The 24,602-nt window shown below is 34.4% G+C and overlaps 2 protein-coding genes across 3 annotated transcripts; one reads left to right on the forward strand and one right to left on the reverse strand.

Moving 5' to 3' along the window:
• Positions 1-400: 400 nt before the first annotated feature.
• Positions 401-5,231, reverse strand: LOC148313015 (B2 protein-like). Of its 2 annotated transcripts, none has more exons than XM_088269829.1 (2): positions 5,202-5,231; positions 401-903 (listed from the first exon to the last, which is right to left on the reverse strand). In XM_088269829.1, the coding sequence occupies exons 1-2, from the start codon at positions 5,229-5,231 to the stop codon at positions 550-552; spliced, it is 384 nt and encodes a 127-aa protein (XP_088125955.1). In that variant the 3' UTR covers positions 401-549. The 2 variants fall into 2 exon arrangements, with proteins under 2 accessions (XP_088125955.1, XP_088125946.1); XM_088269820.1 differs by lacking the exon at positions 5,202-5,231 and adding an exon at positions 2,057-2,169.
• Positions 5,232-6,280: 1,049 nt separating this feature from the next.
• On the forward strand, positions 6,281-24,215 carry LOC148313016 (small G protein signaling modulator 3 homolog). The gene is made up of 14 exons (XM_088269859.1): positions 6,281-6,442; positions 6,578-6,745; positions 7,472-7,602; positions 8,494-8,651; positions 9,090-9,300; positions 9,385-9,515; positions 10,277-10,509; positions 16,939-17,186; positions 17,772-17,904; positions 18,112-18,259; positions 18,947-19,225; positions 20,580-20,722; positions 22,888-23,048; positions 23,773-24,215. The coding sequence occupies exons 1-14, from the start codon at positions 6,374-6,376 to the stop codon at positions 23,966-23,968; spliced, it is 2,409 nt and encodes an 802-aa protein (XP_088125985.1). The 5' UTR covers positions 6,281-6,373; the 3' UTR covers positions 23,969-24,215.
• Positions 24,216-24,602: the final 387 nt, after the last annotated feature.

Genomic DNA, 24,602 nt, shown 5'->3' on the forward strand with positions numbered 1-24,602 from the left:
ACTTAACCAGCCCATGATAGGTCATAAGCTCTATAAATACCCAGACATACATATTCTTTTTCATCTATGCTGAGATGTCAAAATATACATATACATGTGTAAATATATTTTGTAAATTAAAAGCATTGTTAATTTTGTGGTGTGACACTCTACTTATCATTCATTTTTTACTTTTTGCAGTATTATGTATAAATGTCAGATTGTAACAATTTCATTTTAATCTAGATTTGACCTGATGATGGAATGATTATTCCGAAACTGGCAGTCACAAAGTAGTGTTTTTTAAAGTAGTATTACACAAAAAGAACGATGAATGATAAGGAGACTGTTACATGTGTAAATGCTTGGTAGATAAATCCACAGAGCCTTATAATTATTACATTAAATAAAAGAAAAAAAGTAGTCATGTATACTTTTATTAATGATGGTAAGACGGTTTATAATAATGCATATTGAACAAAATTTTGAAATTATTTGCCTCTGAATTCTTCAAATCTGATGTTCCCCTTGTTTGTATGATATGGATCGGTAAGTTTGTCGACTGTTTGCTCAGAGCAAGGAGTGCTTGGGGTTCTTCTCGTGGTAGCATCTGACGTAATTCCACGCCGACTGCTCCGGAGTGTTTCCCTTGTTGGCCAGGCACGCGTCGATGATGGCCTCGACCAGGGCTCTGTCCGCCTCCACGGGCACCTTGGCCAGAGCGACGTCCTTCTTGAACTTGCCCTCCTTGGTCATCAGCTCCGACTTGATGAGCATGCACAGCGCGAACTTCTTCACGGACTCGTCCTCCACCTTGTAGTCTCCCAGCTTCAGCTTCTGCAGTGCGCCCATGTCCACATCAGACTCCGTGAGACATTCCACTTGATGTTTACGCAATTTTTCCAGCTGCTCATCGGTGAGACCCTGAAAATATGAAAAAAATAACATATTAACATAATTATAATTTTTAAAAAATCTGTGGTCTTAATCCTGTGGATTGGTCTACAGCAATAAATGACACATCCTTCGCCACTCCAGTCTATTTTGCGAAATCCCTATTATCAGGTACAGGAAACCCTCATGTCGCAACACGTGACCGATCCATTTGGAGTATAAAAAATTAAACACTTATATTAGACCACTGATTGAGTTTTATTCCACACGACTAGTTTCGAAAACTACAGATGTTTTTATGAACAGGTGATCACAAAAACGTTTTTGTGAACACTTATCACTGGTGATGACCAGCTAGGCCAGTTTGACGATACCGGTAACGATGAAACCCAGTCACTAGTCAAATAAAATATATGTAGAAAAAACTATATAGTTGTCATTTTATTAAATACTAATATTTATTTAATATTACCCAGGACTGATACATGAAGCGCAGGACTGATCCTCTTGTCTTCGCGTAACGATCAATAAAACATTGCTTCTATACGATGCAGTTCTCTATGCACCATTGTGTGCGAATATGGATTATAAGAAGAATAATATAATGTATCCGTTATACGAACCTAAGAGGTCTGCACATTTTACTTAGCGATTTGGGATACGTAAATAATATATATATATATATATATATATATATATATATATATATATATATATATATATATATATATATATATATATATATATATATATATATATATATATATATATATATATGTATATATATATATATATATACATATATATATATATATATATATATATATATATATATATATATATATATATATATATATATATATATATATATATATATATATATATATATATATATATATATATATATATATATATATATATATATATATATATATATATATATATATATATATATATATATATATATATATATATATATATATTACATATAAATATACTGAAAATCACTTAAAAATAAATCATGGATATTTAGTACGTACCTACTATATATTTATCCTCTGTAAAAAAAAGTGGTTACATAAAACCCTATCATTAGTTACCATGAAGCACACTGAAATTACTATTGTACAAAATTCTCAGAACATAATTATAATTAAAAAAAAAACTACTTGTAAAAACTTACGTGAACTGCAATCAAACAGGAAACAGCAAATACGAAGCAAAGAGAATTCATTTTTAACGACGGAAAAATCGTACCACAAAAATCGACCCACGAGCTAACAAATCAAATGAAACAAATCCTTCAGGATCTTAACTCTTTATATAGGGATACCTACATACTTAATGTAACTACCTACATACTTTAGTACGTACCTAATCAAAGACAGTAGCGCTTTGTGAATGCAATACCTACGCAATTGAAAAACAATAATTTGTAATATTTTTTTTATTTTAATGATTAGTTACATAATGTTAATGTTTAATGAGGTATGGCTCCGGAGCCACGTGCGGGTCTTTAACCTTTTAGTGCGGCTTCAGCACAATTATCCGCCTCCGTGGTGTAATGGACAGTATGTTTAACTACCGTGCTGGGTAGGAAGATCCCGGGTTTGATTCCCAGGGGGGAGTGAAAATAAATATAAGTGATTTTAGACTGGAATATTTATTTAATATTACCCTGGACGGGTCCCTAAAGCCAGGAGTGATCACCTTGCCTTCATGCAAGTAACAATCAAGATAACACCATTGGGTGCAGATAAGGGTTAGAAGAAGAAGAAGACTCTTCAACTCTGTGTATTTATGAGAAAAATCTTTTTGAAGCGTGAACCTTATTACAGACACTGGAAAATGTGGGTCTTATTGGTTTTCAAACAACAAAAATAATAAGTGCATTTTATTTCATTAAAATTTACGCAGGTGATTCAAGCTTGTTCATTGTTTTTTTTTTTTCAAATGTACTTGATTTTTTTTTTTTTTGGATTGTGTCCGACTTTTGTGAATAATGTATTCATTAAAGGATTCATGCTGCAAATACTACCCAGGTGTTGATTTATATTTTTAAGCACATTCATACATAAGCATGTACGACTCCGAATATGCGACATCAAGTGCCGTATCCATTGCTGCTATTCCCCTTTTCCTTCTCCCATAAAACCTACTATTCTTCCTTCATTTATTTTCCTTTCGCAAAAAGTAGTAATGTCAACTGTTTCCACTCCTTAATCCAATAGTCTGGAGCGTAGGACCGATCACACTGCTTTAATACAAACAGATTTAATTTGCTGCCCTATGCACTACTTGATAGTGATAAGGGTCAAAAGAAAAATAAATAATTTATATTTGTTTCATTACAATCAGGCAAAAAATTGAACGTACGAAATAGAGAAATAGGTACCTAACAATAAATATATCAGAAATTCAAATAATTTATCTACTTTAGAATTTGTGGCCATATTGCATTTATAATACGTTATATGTGAGCACTTACGGTAAAATTTCGTTATTCGTTCCAGACTGTTCGAATTGCGAGTCGTATGAAATGGATACCGAATCAATGTTTGCATAAAAAATCATAATACAAATATACCTATTTAATAATAATGAATTTTATATGTATTTCTGACAATTTGTATACCTAACTATTTTTTATAGTATTATATAGTTTTTATAATTATAGTATTTTTAAAACGATAAAGGTATGGTATTGTATTCAAGTTTTAAATATTTCAGTTTAACACAGGCTGTGCCTAAGGAGTCAAAATATAGATTCATAATTTTTAATGTCGTAATCATGGTTTATTTAAATAATCATGTATTTTTTTAATTAAACGATTAAAAAGCATAAACAATGGACAAGCTGATAGTCTTAATGACCATTCCAATTTTTTGATATTACATTTTGGTGACTTATTTTAATTTTTTTTATTTATCAATTCTTTAATTTAAAGCGAATTATTTGTGTTTTTATTATTAACACAAATATTTCAATTTCATACTATTTCTGTGGGCCTAAGAGGCTCATTATTAGAAATAGGTATCAAATTGTGGTAGAGTGGGTTCGAACCGAGAAACTCTGACTTAATAGTCCGCGACACTAACTACGGGACCACAACCCGACACATTTTCTAACCAGCATTGTATAATGAGCTGTATGAATGTGTATAAAATTTATAGCATTATTTGAATTGGCTTGGATTGGACACAAGACCACAACTGAAATAATGCGAATAGAGAAGCGAACGAATAACAGGATTTTACTATACATATAATACAAACACACGTAATGTATCACAATATTCGGATCAACACTCGCTAAAGTCCTACGATGGTACCTACTACAGTGGGTTTAACATCCCAAATTGATGTCGTTAAACAATTTATCACTCTTTGTCAGGAACTCAATGGAAAATTGATCGATTTTCTGGCCAATTGCTGGTAAGTCGCCACGGGTTTGTTTTAACCCTTGCTTGGAGAACTCATGAAAATTTTTTTTTTTAAATATATGTTTTTGTGAAAATCCGATTACGTTTCCGGATTTACGCACTCGTTCTATTTCTGTGCATCTTGAGAAAAACATTAAAAAAAATCTTAGAACGAACCGTTACTAAAATAGATGCATTTAGATAATCTGGGAGACAATAATCAAAATATGAATTTTTTTCAATGCTTGATTATTTTACTTAAAAAATGTATCAGAAAGATGTCGTCGTATGCCTGCATTCTTGAATATATATATATTTTTTAATATCTTCCTCTCCACGATGAAGGCTGGCAATTATCATGGCATTTTTACTTTGTTTGCAGTCGCTTTAACATCGAATTAGCGCTACTATGGAACCACTCTCAAGTTTAAAAGCCAGGATATATGAACGTCTTCTTCCTATGCAGTATTTACCTTTTACTTTCCCTTATCAATGTGTATTACTTTAGATTCCTCTCCTCTCAATAAATGACCGAAATAATTATTCAGCTTTTTTTTCTTTATAGTGTCCATAAATTCTCTCTCTTTTCCTGTACTTCTTCAGTTTTGTACCGAAAATCGACGTTTATAAATAATAAAATATGTTCTCTTTGCAACAGCTGAAGTAAAATTCTCTGTCTACTCTCACAAGTTATAGTAAATACCTGTTCTAAGATAGGCAGAATTTATTGTACTTGTTTATAAAATACAACATATTTAGCTTTTGTAATGTCTTAAAACATTTCAGTTTTCGACTCCCTAAATCTTTGATTTTTTGGTAATTCTTCTATACCACCACATTAAGAAAGGTTCCATCTTTCTTGTGGTACATAAGGTGAGAGTTCAGCTTTCATCATCACAAAGAAGCACTGGAAATATAACATCGTGCAACCGTCATACGCAGATTGAGGTTAAAGTTACTATTACTGAATTTGTATTCAAAAAAGCAAATTATTTGATTAGTATTTTGTGTTTAAAAAAATAAGGTTAGTTTTTAAGGGTTAAGAACTGTATTGTGAATGGCATGATAACTGCGAAAGTTCATGTTCTCACCGATGACCCTCGGATGCCCTTTGGTATCAAATTAAAGAGGTGTCAAATTGAAGATATCAGACAGAGACATGTGCATAATGCACATAATTTATTAATCCGTTCTGAATAACTTGCTTGGAATGTATTGTTAAATCCTATGTGCACCTAATATGCATAATTGAATGATGCGTGAGCTGTAATCTGTTTGCTGAAGTACCTACTTATCGGAGTACATAGTAGTGCATTCTATAATCTGTTAAAAAGTAAGAAAATAATTGAGAACGCTGCCAACATTTCGTTTTTATTTTATGAAAGTTCTTGTGCAGAAATGTATATTGCTATATCTTACAACCAACCAAAAACATACTGGTGATACAAATCAGGGTTTGTATCTTATACGGATTAGTGCTTGTGAAAACAAACAAAAATATTTATAACCAGCCGTTTAGGAATGTTTATATAATTACATTTTAAAAAATATACACACACGATGAATGTGGGATTATCTAAGTATTTATTTTTAAAGTTATAATTTTAAGCTATTATGGGCGTATTATAAAAGTGAGTTTTTATATTAATACAAAAAACCTTTTGATCTTATCTTTTATAACTTTGTCACGTTACTTTATTGGATATTACCATATCATCCACAGTTTTCGAATGGTCTATTTTTTCTTACATAAAAGACAAATAAACAAATTTTAAAATTCGAATAAAAAACTATGTTTTTCATTCAAAATTAGGAAATTATCGTGATGAAATCGTGCATTTTTATGTATAGCTTTCAAAAATTCCGCCATTTCAATGTTTATTGCCAAGCTTCAAAATTCTTTGGAGTAAGTACTTTCAAGGTTCGTGTTTTTACCCCAAGTAACATTATTCCATGACGTTATCCACATCTGTCACCTGTCAGATGCTTTCATTTAAAAAGATCTGAAAATTTGTGTTTAGGATAATTAAATGGCTCTCTAAATCGTAATTTATCCTAGTTTAATATTTAAATTAACAATGGAACGAGCAAAATCTTTGTTTACATCCCGAGATCACGAAGGATACGTCGGGAAAGTTGACCATGATGTAAGTTGTTCAATATGCTGCGTTTGTACACAATATAATAAAGATACAATTCCTGTTTGTGACATAGAATGCTGTGGTTTTTTGTGAACTGGTGGTTGATTAGATGTAAATTATAATATATCATATCTTTCGTAGCGTAAAATACATGCTGCTATGTCTGAAGATGATCCCGAAGACTTCGCGGATATGGTGGAAGGTTTACATTTATCCGAGAAGCTTCGCCCGTCTCCTGGTGGTCCATTTTCAGCCCTAACACCCAGCATGTGGCCGCAGAATCTTCTGGCTAAACTAAGCCAGCCAGAGGTAGGCAAAATACTGCATTGTATTCCATAATTTCAGTCTTAGTCCAAAAGTGCTCCATTTAAAACATGTTTGCTAGTGTCTCAAATAAAGATGTTATATGTTATTTTTTTCGATGATGTTAATTGCAGAATGATCCGAATTTGATAATAAACGTTGTTGTTAATCTATTTATTCTTTATATACTTAAATTGTCTATAAATTTTGTTATATTTTAAAGCAGACAACTATGGCGTATCAAGTATTTCGTTTCATAAATCGATTTAGCACCAAACTGAAATGTTTAAATTTGTTTATAACTCTATCAAGTTTATTTTTATCTCAATGTTATATGTAAAATGTTAATACAGGAAAACTAACAATACTGTATTAGAGCCACATGTCAGCTGTCATGTGAAGCTTTTAGGTAAATCACTGTTAAATCGATAATATCAATAAACTGTAATATCATTAATAGTGTTCATTCATTATCCCAATAGATGTCTCTATATGTTCCATATTTTAGATTATTCAAATTCGTACTAGAAATGATTAAGAGACTTAAAACTGAGTGTTTGTATGGCCGGCCCCACAGCTACAAGTAAACTCACTTAAGGCACCAAACAAGTCGATGAAAAATTATTTGCAATAGCTTACCTATTCTGACACTCCGTAACTGAAAAAAAGCAAAGTGATTGATTATTCTTTCTGATTTTTTTTCAAATTATTTGAATAATTGTTTTATTGCAGGCTGAAGCAGCTAATGAACCACCAGATTACCAGTTTGATGAGTTTGGTTTCCGTGTAGAGGAGGAAGACGGCCCTGAGCAGAATTCCAGTAAATTACTCGCCAACGCATTTGTGGAAGATGACCAGCACAGGTATTTTCAACGTACAAGATCTACCGGACCTTTGTGTGAAAGAATATTAACTCTAGGCAATCTTCACTTGGTCGGCTTCCGAGTCAAGTAGAGGAAAACTCTCTGAACTCAGATTCTAACCCAGCACCGAGCCTTAAAAGTGGCAAGCCTTGCTGCCTGTAACCGTTTGCCTTCTCATTTGAAGATAACCCAAAATCCCAAACAGTTTTGATCACAACTGAAGACTCATCTTTTTCAAATCTCCTATCCTTTCAATAAAATTTAAATTTGAATTAAATTATAAATTTTAAGCCTTCTTCCTTCAAGCAATATTTCTCCTTTTTTTCAGTGGAGTATAATTTATTAATAATATTTAGATCAGCATTTAGATCCCACATTAAGATTATAATTATATTTCATGTACATAATACATAGCATAAGATATAGTAAATGAGAAAATTATAAAGCACCCTTGAGAGGATATTTCGGGAAAATGGCGCTTTATATTTTATAAAAACATTATTATTTTTATCATAAGATCCTAAATTTTTACTTTAATTCCCCCCTAAAAAAGGTGTACCAACATTACACAAGCACTAATTCCACCCAAATTAAAAATATGACTCCCTTTCCATTAGAATTAATTAAAGCTGGAATAATTTTCCTAACCTATCAATTCCACTATTGTCAACCAAATTAACTGCTTAAATGCTTCCCAGTTAGAAGAAAACTGCAGCCAAAAATACAGTGTATAAGATATAGGTACACTGACTTAGGGATCTGACTATAATAATATTTTTTTTAATATACATTTTAGGATTACCTTTATAATAACTGAAGTAAGATATTACTGCATTATTTCTAATGTTTTTTCTATTGACATTCTCATTAATAATTCTGATGATGTTTCAGATTGCAATGGGTAGCGCATATAGAATTTTCAAATAAGCAAATAGACATAGCATCGGAGAATGCTGATGGATGTCTCCCGAAAACAGAGAAACTTAGGGGCATGGTTAAGCAGGGTATTCCACACTCACTTAGACCTCAAATGTGGATGAGACTATCAGGTAAAATTATATTTTTAGTTTTTATTTAATTCATACATAATGCTAGATCGTAAAAATCCTAAAAATAATGTCAATATTTGCTGTATTCTTGTTGGAATACCTCTTTGAGTTATTCTCCTAAATATCTAGTAAATGCTACTAATCTTTAGGTTCTATATGGCAGTATTGTACATTGTTTTACTACACATTTCTCTAAAAATACTACTTTTTAACACTCTCCTTATCATTTTATTATTCATTATACTCCACTAGTCTCTATAGACAATCTATATGATCTGATGAGATAATGATTATGCTGAATCCGGTAATCATGAATCAGAATTTTCGAGTGGTATTACGCAAAGTTAAAGATGAATGATAAAGAGAGTTTTATATACCATACCACAAAGTAAATAATGCTTTTAAAATACAAAATAGACTTTGCTTTTTATTTATCAGGTGCACTTCAGAAGAAAAATCAGTCAGATGTATCTTACAAGGACATAGAGAAAGCCTCCAGTGACGATAATCTCATGACGTCCAAGCAGATAGAAAAAGATCTTGTGAAAACACTCCCAACTAATGCCTGCTTCTCACATCTCACCAGTACAGGAATTCCACGTCTGAGAAGAGTCCTCAGAGGCTTAGCCTGGTTATACCCTGAAATTGGGTAAGCGTGAATTGCAATTTGTCAGCAAAGTAAAGAAATATTATTGATAAGATTGAATTAACTTAATTACCCTTCTGATTGTAGGTATTGCCAAGGTATAGGCATTATTGCAGCTTCTTTATTGCTGCTGTTGGAAGAAGAAGATGCTTTTTGGATGCTGGCGACTATTGTGGAAGATTTGTTACCCGCATCTTACTATTCTCCAAATCTTCTTGGTAATAATATAACGCTATCAATTACTATTTAATAAACTTAACATTTTTTCTTTTATACATTTTAATCTGGTATCCAGTATAGATGTTCCTAATGCGTAATAATAATTTTTTTTAGCTACCCCATTGGGATGTTACTCAATACTTTTCTTAGGCCATATTTCTTTCCAGCTTAAGTTTTTATACCAATTTCTCGAAAATATTGTTTATTCTTTATTCTCATATCTTATTGGCGTGTTTAGCTTTAAGTGATCTAATTCAAAAATCAAATTGAAAAATTATGTATAAGAAGTCATTATTATTAAAAAATTAAGCTAATCGCTCATCACTTGAGCAATTTTAGGTCAAAACCTATTTACACTGTATATACAAATATATTTTTAATATAAATTATTATTATTCTTTTATGGCTTCTCACCCTTTAAGAGTGTTATAGTCAGTGTCTAGTTATTTTTGTTCACACTTTTTACATTTATTTTTAAAATATTTAAAAATTTCGAATGGTGAATTATATATAAAAAAAATATGTATTATTGCAGTTACATAATATTTATACAAGTAATATAAATACACAATTTTTTTTCTTAAAAAAATTATTATGATTAAAAATAACAAAGAAAGAAATGTGACCATTGACTTCTTATGGCCTATAATGCTAGTTTTGTAAACTAGTTTTCATATATACTTGACAATTTTTTTACTGTTTTTGCATTAGCACAAGGGTTTTCGTTGTTGTTATTTTCTAAGATATATATTTTTTACAGGGATTCAGGCTGATCAAAGGGTTGTCAGAAGTTTAATATCAAACTACCTCACTGCAATGGATCAAGTATTGATTTCCCATGATATTGAACTTTCACTGATAACAATCCACTGGTTCCTGACGCTGTTTGCCAATGTTGTACATATGAAAATATTGCTGAGGATATGGGATCTCTTCTTTCTCGATGGCTCCATTGTATTATTTCAAGTCACTCTCGCAATGCTAAAAATTAAGGTAAATAAAAATACTAGTATGTCCGACATATCGCTCACTCCTTTCAAGAACGTCATAAATCAAAAAACTTTATTTTTCAGGAGAACGTTTTTAAAGTTTAAAAATATAATACAATGTTTTAAAAATAAATATCAAGCCACTTACTGAACTTTTTACCGTGCAACAGATATTTTTAAGTAAAACCTGAAGGTTTTTTCTCCATTTGAAAAATATTTAGTATATTAAAAAAAAAAAATTAAACAATACCTTTTCCACAAAATACAAAAACAACACTTTCTGTCCTGTAGCGGGTAAATATTAAGTTAAAAATATGCCTCTTTTGCTGGGATATAGTACATTTTCTGGGCATTCCAAAAACATGCAGAACTGAAAATTGACGATTTTTGATTTATGACGTTCTTGAAAGGAGTGAGCGATATGTATGGATAGTGAAACCTGGAGTATATGTCATTATATTACATGAGTACATTTAATGATTTCTGCCAATTCCATATAATTATTTCAGTTCCTATATATGTATTTTAGAATTTTGAAAATATTCCAAATTTGTGAGTTACGCACGCTTGATGATAAGTTGTCACAGTACAACAAACTGAAAGAGATATTAAAAGATTGGTAGCTAGCAATGTTACCGTCAGCAGTTCCATCATTTGTAAAAAGGTGCTGGGCATTACCAGTATCAAAGGGTTTACTGCATCAAATGCACAGATAGATCGCAATAAAGTATATCATGGGTCTTAAAACATATTTTTCAAGCAACGGTGTCATTCAAAACGAAATTTTTAAATGTGTATAGGGAAAAATCCAATGGCTTATTATATGCAGATATTGCTTGCGAATTAAAAAAATAACACATTATTTTCGGGCAGTTTTTTCCATCAACGCTGACCCTAATTATACTCAAACAGCCTGCAGCCCGACCCTCAGTATACTAATCACAAGTAACTGCAAACCTAATTCCAATCTAGACAATGTTTTTTGGCATCTCCCGTGCTCTACCAAAAGTAAGCAAATAGAACGTTTTTAAGCGTCTTCGGCTCTCTACTGACAGTATATAAAAGACGGTTTTAAGCTTTTCCCGCAAACAATGTGTTAATAGACCGAATTTACAAATGTATTGATTATTTGGAGTCGCTCACTGACCGCCGAAGGGAACAGTCGCGTGCCGATACGCTCCGGGTTTCACCCGCGTTACGATTAGTACGGGTTTTACCCGTCATTACAGTGCTCTGTGTTTCCTGGAAGTGTTTCGTTTTCGGTTTTAGTGACAGGGTATTACCCAGTGGTGTTTGTGTGTGTGCTGTGACTCAATTAGTATGTAGTATATAATAGTTAGTAAGTTGTGGAATGCGGGAAAATGCCCATAAATGGCCACGTTGAGGTTCGCCACCCAGCTGGCCGCTTTTCCCGTGGAGGCGCAAAGAAGAGGATAGCGCATGAATGCAGGATTGCTACGTGGAATGTAAGAGGACGTATGGATGAAAAAATGAATGAACTGTGTGATGTAATGGAAAGTAAGTGTTTGGATTTGTTATGTGTGACTGAAAGCTGGAAAAAAGGTAGTGGATCGATGGAACGTGACGGCACTTTGATTCTCTGGTCTGGACTCCCGGAGTCAGATAGAGCTTGTCGGGGCGTCGCCGCGTTTCTATCACCCAGGATGGTAGAATGTATGAAAGAGTATGTGTTCGTCAACGCAAGACTCATGTTTGTCAGATTCAAAGTCGGGTTAACAAAGCTACTTGTTTTAATAGGATATGCCCCCGTCAACTCCGACAGCGAGTCTGAGAAGGATGAGTTTTGGTTGAATGTAATGAGTGTGATGAATGGAAAAATGAATAATGAAAAGGTAATTCTGGCCGGTGATTTGAATGGCTGGGTTGGTACAAGGAGAGACGGTTTTGAATCAGCGCTCGGTTTGTATGGAGATGCGAGAGTGAATGATAATGGGAAAAGATTGCTAGAGGTGTGTCTGGAATGGAATCTCTTTGTGTCAAATACTTTTTTTGCACACAAGGGAATCCATCAATATACTTGGGAGAGATGTGAAGAAAGGTCTATTATCGATTATGTCGTCATTGACTCTAGATTGAGATCCGCCACAGTAGACACAAGAGTGTTCAGGGGGGCCGAAATGGAAACAGATCACTTTTTGGTGGTTTCAAAAGTGATTCTGTTACAAGGGTGGAGGGCCAAAACGAACAAGGTGGCGGCTCCTTCTAGAGTCAAAGTAGAAAAGCTACAGAATGATGACATAAGAGTTAAGTTTGAAACAGACGTATGCAACAGGTTGATTGCGGAAGATGTAAATGAACTTAGTATAAATGAAATGTGGGAACATCTGAAAGGTAGTGTGTGTGAATCCGCAAAGGTAGTGTGTGGTACAGCGGTACAAGGAAGGAAAAAAGGCGATGCGTGGTGGGATGATGATGTTAAAGATTTAGTGAAAGAGAAGAAGAATGCGTGGTTAAAGTGTTTGGCAGTGAGGAATAAAAGCTCCGCTGAGTATGAATCGGTTAAAAAAGTATACAAGGATTGTAAAATGAAAGTTAAGCAAGGGGTGAGTGAACGAAAACGTTTGTTGAGGAAGGATGAAGGAGTAAAAATGACAAAAAATTTCCAAGAAAATATAAAAATTTTCTGGAAAGAAGTCAAAAACTCCCGAAGTCTAAGCTTGAATGGATGTACGAAATCGATTGCAGCGAAAGATGGAAAAATGGTGACGAATGAAAAAGATATAAAAGAGAGATGGAAAGAGTATTTCGAGGAGGTGTATGAAACACATACGATTAATAACGTTAGTGACGTAAGTACATTTCCCCGAATATGTGTGAATGATGTTTCAAGAGAGATAAGTATGGAAGAAATTAAGAATGCCACTAAATCTTTGAAAAATGGAAAGGCTCTAGGATTCGACAATTTTGCCGCAGAATACGTCAAGAATGGTGGCGAAATAGTTCTCACATGGTTGCATAGGCTCTTTAACCGTTGTCTGGAGGAGAGTTATACTCCGGTGGATTGGAGAAGGGCAGTTATAATGCCTCTCTACAAGGGTAAAGGTTCTAGGGTGGAATGTGGGAACTATAGAGCAATCAGTCTATTGAGTGCTGTTGGCAAGATGTATGGTCGAATCCTTATTGAAAGAGTGAGAACCATAACAAAGGACAAAGTGTGGGATGTCCAGAGTGGATTTATGAATGGGAGAGGATGTACGGATCAAATTTTTGCCTTGCGCAACATTACTGAAAAGTTTTTGGCCAAAAACCAAAAGCTTTTCTGTGCTTTTGTGGATTTGCAGAAAGCGTATGACCGAGTTGATAGAACGAAGCTATGGAAGGTGTTATCTGAGTATGGGGTAAGCAGTAAACTTATCCAAGGCATAGCATCCTTGTACGAGGATAGCACTGCATGCATAAGGGTAAGTGGTTCATTTTCATCCTGGCTTAGCATCTCTAAAGGTGTTAAGCAGGGATGTGTAATGTCACCGTGGCTGTTTAACCTATACATGGATAATTGCATGAAAGAACTGAAAGATTTAAATGTTGGAGCCAGAATGAATAATTTGACTGTCTGTTGCCTTTTGTATGCTGACGATGCTGTTCTTCTTGCCGATAACAGAGAAGACCTGCAGGCGTTGGTGACAAAAGTGTATAATGTGTGCAAGGAAAGTGACTTATTGATGAATGTTAGCAAATCCAAGATTATGGTTTTTGAAAGAGAAGAATGCAGATCTGAATGTGAAATATTGGTAGACGGAGAGATTCTGGAACAGGTAGATGATTTCGTGTATTTGGGTAGTATGTTTTCTAGGGATGGAAAGATTGATAAAGATATAGAAAGGAGAACTGCCAAAAAAGTCATAAAGCAGTGCAAAAAGAAAAAAGGGTCAAAACTCTCAGACAAAACGATAGCTCTCATGGACGAACGTCGTAAAAGCAGAAGCATCCAAGACTACAATACCCTGAACAAAAAAGTGAAAAAATCCATGAGATTTGACATTCGTCGTTCAAACACACAGTATATCATGGAGATTGTTGCACAAGGCCGAGGGTCAAATGCATTTAGCAGACACACCTCTATAGGACAGGCCCAACTTTCCAAACTAAAGACACACGATGGGAAGATAACAACAAATCTTAATGATATACTGAAGGAAATAGAACATTTCTATGGGTTATTGTATTCATCTACGATACCAAGTCCTATTGACAGAGCTGCGGACGACAAGAGGGCTACTCTCACAAAGCACTGGTCTGAAGACATCCCAGATATAAGTATATTCGAAATTAAATCGGCCCTAAAACAACTTAAAAACAACAAAGCCCCTGGAGAAGACGGAATTACATCTGAGCTCCTGAAAGTAGGAGGAACCCCTCTGTTGAAAGAGCTTAAAAAACTATTCAACAAGGTAATAGAACATGGAGAAACCCCGGCGACATGGAGTACGAGTATTGTGATATTGTTCCACAAAAAAGGGGATAAATCACTACTCAAAAACTACCGACCCATTTCCCTTCTTTCCCATGTATATAAAGTATTCTCCAGAATTTTAACAAATAGGCTTACGGGTCGATTTGATGAATTCCAACCTCGAGAGCAAGCCGGATTTAGGAAAGGCTTTAGTACTATCGATCATATCCACACGCTAAGACAGATCATACAGAAAACCGAAGAATATAATCAGCCACTCTGCCTTGCCTTTGTAGACTATGAAAAGGCATTTGACTCAATCGAGACATGGGCAGTACTAGATTCACTACAACGCTGCAAAATAGATTATCGGTATATAGAGATAATAAAATCTCTATACAAATCTGCAACAATGATGGTCCAGCTCCATGATAGCACCAACAATATATCTATAAACAAAGGTGTTAGACAAGGAGATGTCATATCTCCAAAACTCTTTACAAACGCCCTAGAAGATATCTTTAAACTGCTGTCCTGGACGAAACGTGGAATAAATATTAACGGAGAGTACATTTCTCACCTCCGATTTGCAGATGACATAGTGCTAATAGCCGAATCACCCGACAAGCTTCAAGACATGCTCTACGACCTTAATGAAGTATCGAATAAAATTGGTCTGAAAATGAACATGGATAAAACAAAAGCCATGATCAATAGTCATATTTCCCAGACCTTTGACCCTATTTCCATTGGAGGAACACAAATAGAGGTTGTAAACGACTATACCTATCTGGGACAAGTAATACAACTTGGGCGAAATAACTTCTCAAAAGAAATCGACAGGCGCATACAACTGGGATGGGCAGCATTTGGAAAACTAAAGTACATTTTTAAAGCGAAAATTCCGCAATGTCTAAAAACTAAGGCATTTAACCAATGCATCCTCCCTGTATTAACTTACGGCGCAGAGACGTGGAACCTAACAGCAAGTCTTACTCATAAAATAAAAGTCACCCAGCGTGCTATGGAGAGATCCATGCTCGGAATATCGCTAAAAGATAGAATCCGAAACGAGGAAATACGCAGAAGAACTCAAGTAGTGGATGCTACCCAACGAATAGGCACACTCAAGTGGCAATGGGCAGGACATATCTGTCGAAGAGACGACGGTCGATGGGGAAGAAAAGTATTGGAATGGCGCCCAAGAACTGGCAAACGAAGCATCGGCCGACCCCCTACAAGATGGACTGACGATATAAGAAGAATAGCGGGAGTGACCTGGATGCGAAAGGCGGAGGATCGAAGAAGATGGAGACTCATGCGGGAGGCCTACGTTCAACAGTGGACGGACACAGGCTGATGATGATGATGATAGAAAGGAGAGTGAATGCTGGGAACAAAGTGAACGGTGCACTGAAATCAGTTATAGCAAATAAAAACCTATCAGCGGAAGCTAAACTGGCAGTGCACAACGGAGTCCTGGTTCCAACTCTAATGTATGGAAGTGAAACATGGAGTTGGCAAAAGAAGGATGAAAGTAGACTGAATGCAGTCGAAATGCGATCTCTCAGAAGAATGTGTAACAAAACGATGTATGATAGATGTGCGAATAGTGAAATAAGGAAGGAATGCAAAGCTGAGATAAGCATTATCGATAAAATTAAGAAAGGTGTGTTGAGATGGTTTGGACATGTAGAACGAATGAGTGAGGAAAGAACGGTAAAACAAATTTATGAGGCGAATGTTAGCGGGAAAAGAAGCAGAGGAAGACCGAGAAAAACATGGCACGATCAGGTATGCCAAATACTTGAAAGTGGTCAGGTTAGGAGTCGTAACAATCGGCGGGTATGTATGAGGAGATGCATGAACGTGGAAGAGGCGAAGAATGTTTGCAAGGACAGAGTGGTGTGGCGCTCTATTCTCTCTGCCTACCCCTGCGGGGAAGCGGCGTGATGGTTAGTTTTTTTTTTTTTGATTATTTCCTAATATGTTTTTTCTCACTCATTTGCATTGTTGTAGGAGCCAGACCTAGAAAAATGCTCAAACTCCGCCCAGATCTTCAACTCTCTGTCGGACATTCCCGGGCGCCTGGATGACGTGGAGCAGCTGATGGCCATGTCGGACGAGATGGGCGCCGGCAACCTGACGCAGATCCTCATCGACACACAGCGGCGACGACATCTGGCGTACCTGATGGCCGACTATGGTGCCATGCTGGGAGGAGATCCGGGTCTTTCTGCCAACCTACCTAAACAGCATTTGGCAAGGTAATTTAATATTTTCCTCTTCCTTTTCGTAATTAATCTGCCCGGGCCGTATATGGTCACCTAAACAAAACTTTCCTCAAAGAAATATGGGTATACATGAATGCCTGCGCTTATAACTAAAACCTAGTAACATTCATTTCTAAAATGACACTTGTACTGCCATCTGTGGTTGTATTTAAACACTAAAACCCACAATTTTACCCACGATGCCTGTAAAACATGGCTAATTTAAAAATAAATCTTGTTTAGATGAGTAAATATTTTTTTACTTAAGAAAATATGGTGCTTGTAGCATTGACTATGATATAAATAAAGTTAAAATAAATAGGGATAAAAACTCGCTCCCCAGATACAGTTTTGTCCGCAAAAACTCACTTCCGGATAAAAAAATACTCCCTTATTAATAGTTGTACATAAACTAACTTTGTAACTAACCATCACCTCACTTCCCCTCAGAGGTAAAGAGAATAGAATGCCACACCATATTAAATCAGCTAGTTTGTATATATTTGCATATATATATGACCAAATGAGTATAAAAAATAAACATATTAATTTAATGCAATATCTATTTTCCCTTTACAGGAGGCAAGTTAAAAAAACCAAATCAATGATACAGATGCTGTTATTTGGAGATGAGGATGGGGATGAAGATGCCAAGTGTAAAAATGTCAAACAGACAGAAGTGCTCGTTGATCTTAGAGAAGCTATTTTACAGGTATGTGTATTTGTTGTAGTCAAGGCCCCATGTTATTCCCTCCAAAAAAAATCCTAGGATAGACCAGCCTATAAAAAATACCCCTATCTAAGTCTTACAACCACTATTGAAATAAAATCTTACCTAGTTAACTATCTTACCACACTTTAAATTTAGCAGTGATTCAGATTCATCATGTTTAAATGCATTCATTCATGTATATTTCAGATTTCAAGGCATTTCCTGACAATAGAACCCCAATTGTCTGGTCAAGTGTCACTTGTGGCAGATTATAACATGCACAGTCATGCCAAAGACCACGATAACTTCATAAATGTTTCACGCAACAGAAAGCGGCGGGCAAAAGCTCTATTAGGTAAGTCACTGGCATAATTTATATTTGTAATGTTTTATTTTTCAGACATCATTTTGTCCGCCTCTGTAGTGTAATGGTCAGCGTGCTTGGCTACCGTTCTGGAGGTCCCGGGTTCAAATCCCAGGGAGGGTCAAATAAATATAAGTGATTTTTTCACTTTGTAACTTTGTGTATACCATTAACCCTTTCCAGACCCCAAATTTAAAAAAAAAATCTAGGTAGCATTCCAATGGGCAAAAATTCATTTGTCCTCTACTCCACATACTGTTGTAATAAATACAAGTGAAAAAAAAATGTGAGCTCGCATTTTTACTTGATAATACTAATGATGAAAAAAATGTCGAATGAAATTTGACATGGGACCTACAAGGAAAAAATCCATGTCTAATGAGATTCGAAATTACACCGGCAAAAGTAAACAGTATTTGTTAACAACATTTTGAGTGTGTCCAAATACTTACATACTTAATACACAAATCTGGATTATCTCCAATTATAGAGTATTTTTCATATTATTTTTTGACATCTCATCAAAGATGAATAAGCCCCGTAAATGCCCTGACTTCCATATTCTTCTTCATCTTTGATGAGATGTCAAAAAATAGTATTTGTTAACATTGAAATGTTATAAGTATCACCTGAAATGGTTTTCGCCCGTTCATTTGATTTTTTTATTTATTTATATAGATTTTGAGCGCCATGATGACGATGAACTGGGATTCCGCAAGAACGACGTGATCACGATCCTGTCCCACCGCGACGAGCACTGCTGGGTGGGCGAGCTGAATGGCCTGCGCGGCTGGTTCCCGGCGCGCTTCGTGCAGCCCCTGGACGAGCGCAGCAAGCGCTACTGCACGGCGGGGGACGACGCGGTCTCGCAGCGCGTCACGCACCTGGTGCGCGGCGGCCTGGCGCCCGCCTTCCGGAAGGTCCTCTCGCACGGCATCCGGCGCCCCACCTTCCTAGGTAGATATTATTTTCATCAATTGATTCGGCAGTCACTTTGTGGTAAAATCCATCCATTTTTAATTAGTGTTACTTAGTAAATACCACTATTTATTAAAATCTACTGTGACACGTTTCGATGCATTCCGCATCATTTTCAAACACCCTATGTGAAGCTAATTCAAAATTTTAGAGTTGGGTCCTTGGGACGTTGAAGGTTGAAGATTTGTTTCGTGTCACAGTAGATTTTAAGAAACAGTGGTATTTACTAAGTAAAACATTAATTCAAAATGGATTGATATTATTTTTCCTCAACGCTTTAAGTGCCACGAGATATTAGTAAGACTGTTCCCGGTATGCCGTAACATTTTGAAAAAAGTAAAACCTAATAATAATAATAAAACCCTTATCCACGCCCTAATGGTGCATAGGGCACTGCGTCATATAAACGCAGTGTTATCTTGATCGTTTCCACATGAAGGAAATGCAATCAGCCCTCCGCTTCAGATAACAGTCCAGGGTAATATTGAATGAATACTATAGTGAAAAAATCACGTAAAACCTAACTAAATAATCTTTTTTTGTTGGGTTTTACTTTTATATTTAAAGGATATTATGAAGACTTGCAAATATAAATACTGTGTGGTGTTAAATATGTACATATTTGTTCCACGTTTCGAATTATTTTAAATAGTGCTTGACATTGGGAGAAACAAGCACAAATATAAGCGCTAATTTTGTATGGCCGGCCTGGCGAGCTTGGCGTTGGAAACTGCGTAAACTTGCTCAAGTCAGGGAACCGGTTAATAGATTTGAAAGTCATTCTCAGGTAATAACTGTACATTTTTAATTCAAATTTTATTGTGTAAATACCACTATTTCTTCAAACCTACTGTGACCAGTGCTTTGATGCATTACGTATCATTTTCAAATACTGTATATGAAGCTAGGTGTGAATTTTAGGGTTGTGTCCTTGAGATGTTGAAGGATGAAGAGGGGGTCACAAAATATAAAAAAAATTCTTGACCACAATGGTATATTTTTATATAAATTAAACTGCTACGATGGAATAAATAAAGTGTATAAAATGATCGCTTAAGACAGCCAAATGCCAGGTCGTAGGTCGTAAGATGCTCAGACTTCCATCTTCCTTCATATAATAATAAACAAAAAAACAATAGATTGAGTTGAGACATCTATAATAATTTTTAAAATACTTGAAATAAAATAAAAAGAAAAATAGTTTAGGATATCTCTAAATGACAAAAATGCAAATGTAGTTCTTTTGAATTGCGTGATTAAAATGACTTTGATTGACTGTAAATATCAAATCAGCGATTTACTGATCTTGTGACAATTTTATCGCTGTTTCCAGGTGGACCTTGTCACCCCTGGCTCTTCATCGAAGAAGCTGCTTCGAGGGAAGTGGAAAAAGACTTCAACTCTGTCTATAGCCGACTGGTGTTATGTAAAACGTATCGCTTGGATGAAGATGGAAAAGTTCTTACTCCCGAAGAGGTTTGTATTTTTAATAATATTTTTTTTATTTTTTTTTATTTATTTCATAGATACATACATTTTTTTAAATTATTATATGTATTACGGCTCTTTAGGCATGGTCTGTGTTGAGCCGAAATACTTGCATGTTGCTATACAATCATTTTTTTTATTTTTTTATTATTAGATTATATACATTACATATAATAGATACAATAACAATTTACAGTAAAATGGTTTTACTATAAAATAATTACACCTGGACTTTAATTAATTCACCTTCTACCTTGTCCCTTCCAACGAGAAGCAACCATCAACGGACACTGTTCTTAAATACATGATCACTACTGAAATTCTTAATGGTTATGGGCAGCAATTTAAATATCTTTGGCGCAAGGAATGAAAAGGTTTTTTGCGCAAAACCATCAACTTTTTTTCGTTTTGTTATTATTAAATTGTCGCCGGTTAAAACTTTAAGTTTTTTCATCCAGATAGAGAATCAAAATATCTACTCTAGAATACTTTGCCAAAAGTATACTTAAGTCGATATTGTTTACAATGTCGGATTCGTCCAATAGTGATTAAATGTTTTACTTAAAGTAATGAAAGCGACAATGAAATTGGAATGTTTACCAATCGGAAGTACCTATGCTATTTTATCTGAGTAGTTTGATGTTCTCCACTAATGCCAGATTGAAAAACTAAAATCTGAGAAACTAAAATTTGAAAAAAATATTGTTGATTTTGTACACACCTAATGAAAAGGACCAAAAATAATAAATTTTGTATTATTTTTTGACATCTCATCAAAGATGAAGAAGAATATGGAAGTCTGGGCATTTACGGGGCTTACGACCGTCATAGGCTGGTTTAAGTGATCACTTTACACACGTGTAACATTCACCAATTCTACCCATTATTGACAACCACACCACTCAAATTCTTGGAATCTCTATATATATGAACCAATTTAGAAACCTTGTTCATGAATCACTAGAACTTCACTAGAGACATCTATTGGTGAGATGTAAAGAAGCTTCTTACTAAGCAGAAACTCTTATATTAGTATGTGAGATCCGAATCCTGGATTATAATCACACACATGAGAAACGCCAGAAAATACCATTTTCATTTCTATTATTAAGCTTATAATTTGACCAGATAATTCATTTACAACATTTTGAGTGTGTCCAAATAATTGTTCACAAAATCTGGATTATCTCCAATTACAGGAGTCATTTTCATATTATTTTTTGACATCTCATCAAAGATGAAGAAGAATATGGAAGTCTGGGATAATTCATGAACAAGGTTTCTAAATTGGTTCATATATATAGAAATTCCAAGAATTTGAGTGGTGTGGTTGTCAATAATGGGTAGAATTGGTGAATGTTACACGTGTGTAAAGTGATCACTTATACCAGCCTATGACGGTCGTAAGCCCCGTAAATGCCCAGACTTCCATATTCTTCTTCATCTTTGATGAGATGTCAAAAAATAATATGAAAATGACTCCTGTAATTGGAGATAATCCAGATTTTGTGAACAAGTATTTGGACACACTCAAAATATTGTAAATAAATTTTGTAAATATTTTTTTATGTTATAATTGAAAAGATTTACTGCATGTTGTGTCGTCGGTGACATCTATGGCTTAAAATTTACAGGTCGCTAACCCTGTTAATGCCCAGACAAGTATATTCCAACTTCTTTGCCACAGTGTGCATAAGAAGTATCATTACTATTTAATAGAAAAAAAGTGTAATCTCTTTAAAAGTGATAAAAAAATCTATTTCATTATTGATTTGACAGTCACATTTTTGCATTTTGAATTTAAATTTCACTTGGTAAAATCCACCATTTCTTATCAATTTCGACATGCATTTCGATGCATTCGGCACCATTTTTGAATGCCGGTTTTTTAAATTAATGCGGATTGCATCGAAATGCATGTCAAAATACATTTTAAGAAATAGTGGTATTTTTTTTTTGTAAAAAAAGCCTTCAGCAATTTTAGCATACATAAGAAGAAATCTCAACACAAAAATGGTTGATATTGTTTTTACTTATTTCATGGTTAATTCACGTGTATTTTTTAAAAATTATAATTTTGAATGTGTACATATATTCGAAATATGTAATGAATACACGCATAAAATTTATGTGATCTCTCTTATTTTTTACAGTTATTATACAGATGTGTACAATCTATCAACTTGTCTCACGATAACGCACACGCTCAGATGGATGTCAAGTTGAGATCTCTCGTGTGTCTTGGATTAAATGAACAAGCCTTACATTTATGGTTGGAGGTGCTCTGTTCATGTGTGGACGTTATCCAAAAATGGTAATCATATATTATATGTATTCACTTATTTGCTGACTGTACTGTGGCTCAGTGTGCTTAAATGAAAAAAATAATATTTATAAAGCACGCATTTCTCACTTACCTTTTCCTCAAAGTTTTTGCACATATTATTTATTTGCCCATTGGAAAATTATTTAAAACCTTTTATTCTTGATATTTTACTGTTTTAATAGTTGAAAAAACAGTAGAATATCACTCCATTTGCTTTGAACTAAATTTTGTTCCAAATTCAATTAATAAAAAAAATGCTATCTGTTTGATGAATGCATGAATAAATTATACAGTACCTACCTAGGTTAAGTAGTAAAGATTGGCATATTCAAATCTATCAAACATGACATATTTAAAAAAATATATATTTGCGCTATATTTACTATATAGCGCAGCCGCTAACGGTAAACTGAATAAAATTTTAGAAAAAAACCCTCCTTTACATGATACAAAAACAACTGTTAACACAGTTGGTAAAAAAAATATGCCACAGATTACATAAAAATACGACGTTACTTATGCATCAACTTATATTTTTCTTCTCTTCACTTCTTATCATAGACTTACATGTGCTCATTTATTATTGTTTTTTGTTCATTCATGACCGACAGTATCAGTCACAAATAAAGAGTTCGACATCAAGATGTGATTACTCTACCATTGATTGATGATAAGAAGAATGATTTAACCAACTGACATTTTTATATTGCAGGTATCACCCGTGGTCCTTCATGAATTCCCCTGGATGGGTGCAGATCAAGTGTGAACTCCGCATACTATCGCAGTTTGCCTTCAATTTGAACCCCGACTGGGAACTCCCGGCCAAGAAGGAAACCCAAAGCCAACCACTCAAGGATGGAGTTCGAGATATGCTCGTCAAACATCACCTTTTCTCGTGGGACTTGTAAAAGTATCGTTGTTATTGTGGACCTCTTCCTTTGAATGTTATATATATATATAACATTGTCAAGTACCAACCAAAAATATAGAGGAAAAAAAAATATTCGAGCTGATTTATGTCATGCAAACACTCAGAAAACCACTTAACGGAAACATCCATGAATATCTGTCAAAATTTTTATTTATACATCTTTGAAATATATACATATTTTTACATTATTTGTTCACAATAATGCTAAAAATAATATATAAACATTTTCAAAAAAGAGCCACCAAATATACTGAGGTATTAAACGAAGAGTTTTCGTCTTATTTTTTCAAATACATATGTTCTCTCGGATCTGGAGCATAGGACTGATCACCTTGCCGACATTTAATTAACGATCAAGTTAACACAGTGTCATTCTGATGCGGTGCCCTATGCATCATTTGGGCACAGAGAAGAGCATTTTTAAAATTCAAATCCCTTTTTTTCTTCACCAAAAGTAGCATAAAGTTTTTAATTAGACATATTTTTCAATTTGAAAATATACTGAAGAGTTTTGCTATAATATTGTTTTTTAAATTCATCCTTTTTGTTTTGATTTTATTTTATTTTTTAAATATTTTTTTACTCATTATATTTATTTTTTATAATTTTAC

This window comes from Brachycentrus maculatus, unplaced genomic scaffold (assembly GCF_059751285.1).
Source record: "Brachycentrus maculatus isolate JH-2025_06_01 unplaced genomic scaffold, ASM5975128v1 h1tg000026l, whole genome shotgun sequence".
NCBI classification, from domain to species: domain Eukaryota; kingdom Metazoa; phylum Arthropoda; class Insecta; order Trichoptera; family Brachycentridae; genus Brachycentrus; species Brachycentrus maculatus.

Bases quoted from the DNA above. Each gene is read 5' to 3' on its own strand.
- LOC148313016 (XM_088269859.1), top strand. From the start codon at position 6,374: ATGGAACGAGCAAAATCTTTGTTTACATCCCGAGATCACGAAGGATAC. The intron at 8,652-9,089 runs GTAAAATTATAT...TTTATTTATCAG, and splicing joins AATGTGGATGAGACTATCAG to GTGCACTTCAGAAGAAAAAT. The intron at 20,723-22,887 runs GTTTGTATTTTT...TATTTTTTACAG, and splicing joins AAGTTCTTACTCCCGAAGAG to TTATTATACAGATGTGTACA.
- LOC148313015 (XM_088269820.1), bottom strand. From the start codon at position 2,107: ATGAATTCTCTTTGCTTCGTATTTGCTGTTTCCTGTTTGATTGCAGTT. The intron at 904-2,056 runs GTAAGTTTTTAC...TCATATTTTCAG, and splicing joins CCTGTTTGATTGCAGTTCAC to GGTCTCACCGATGAGCAGCT.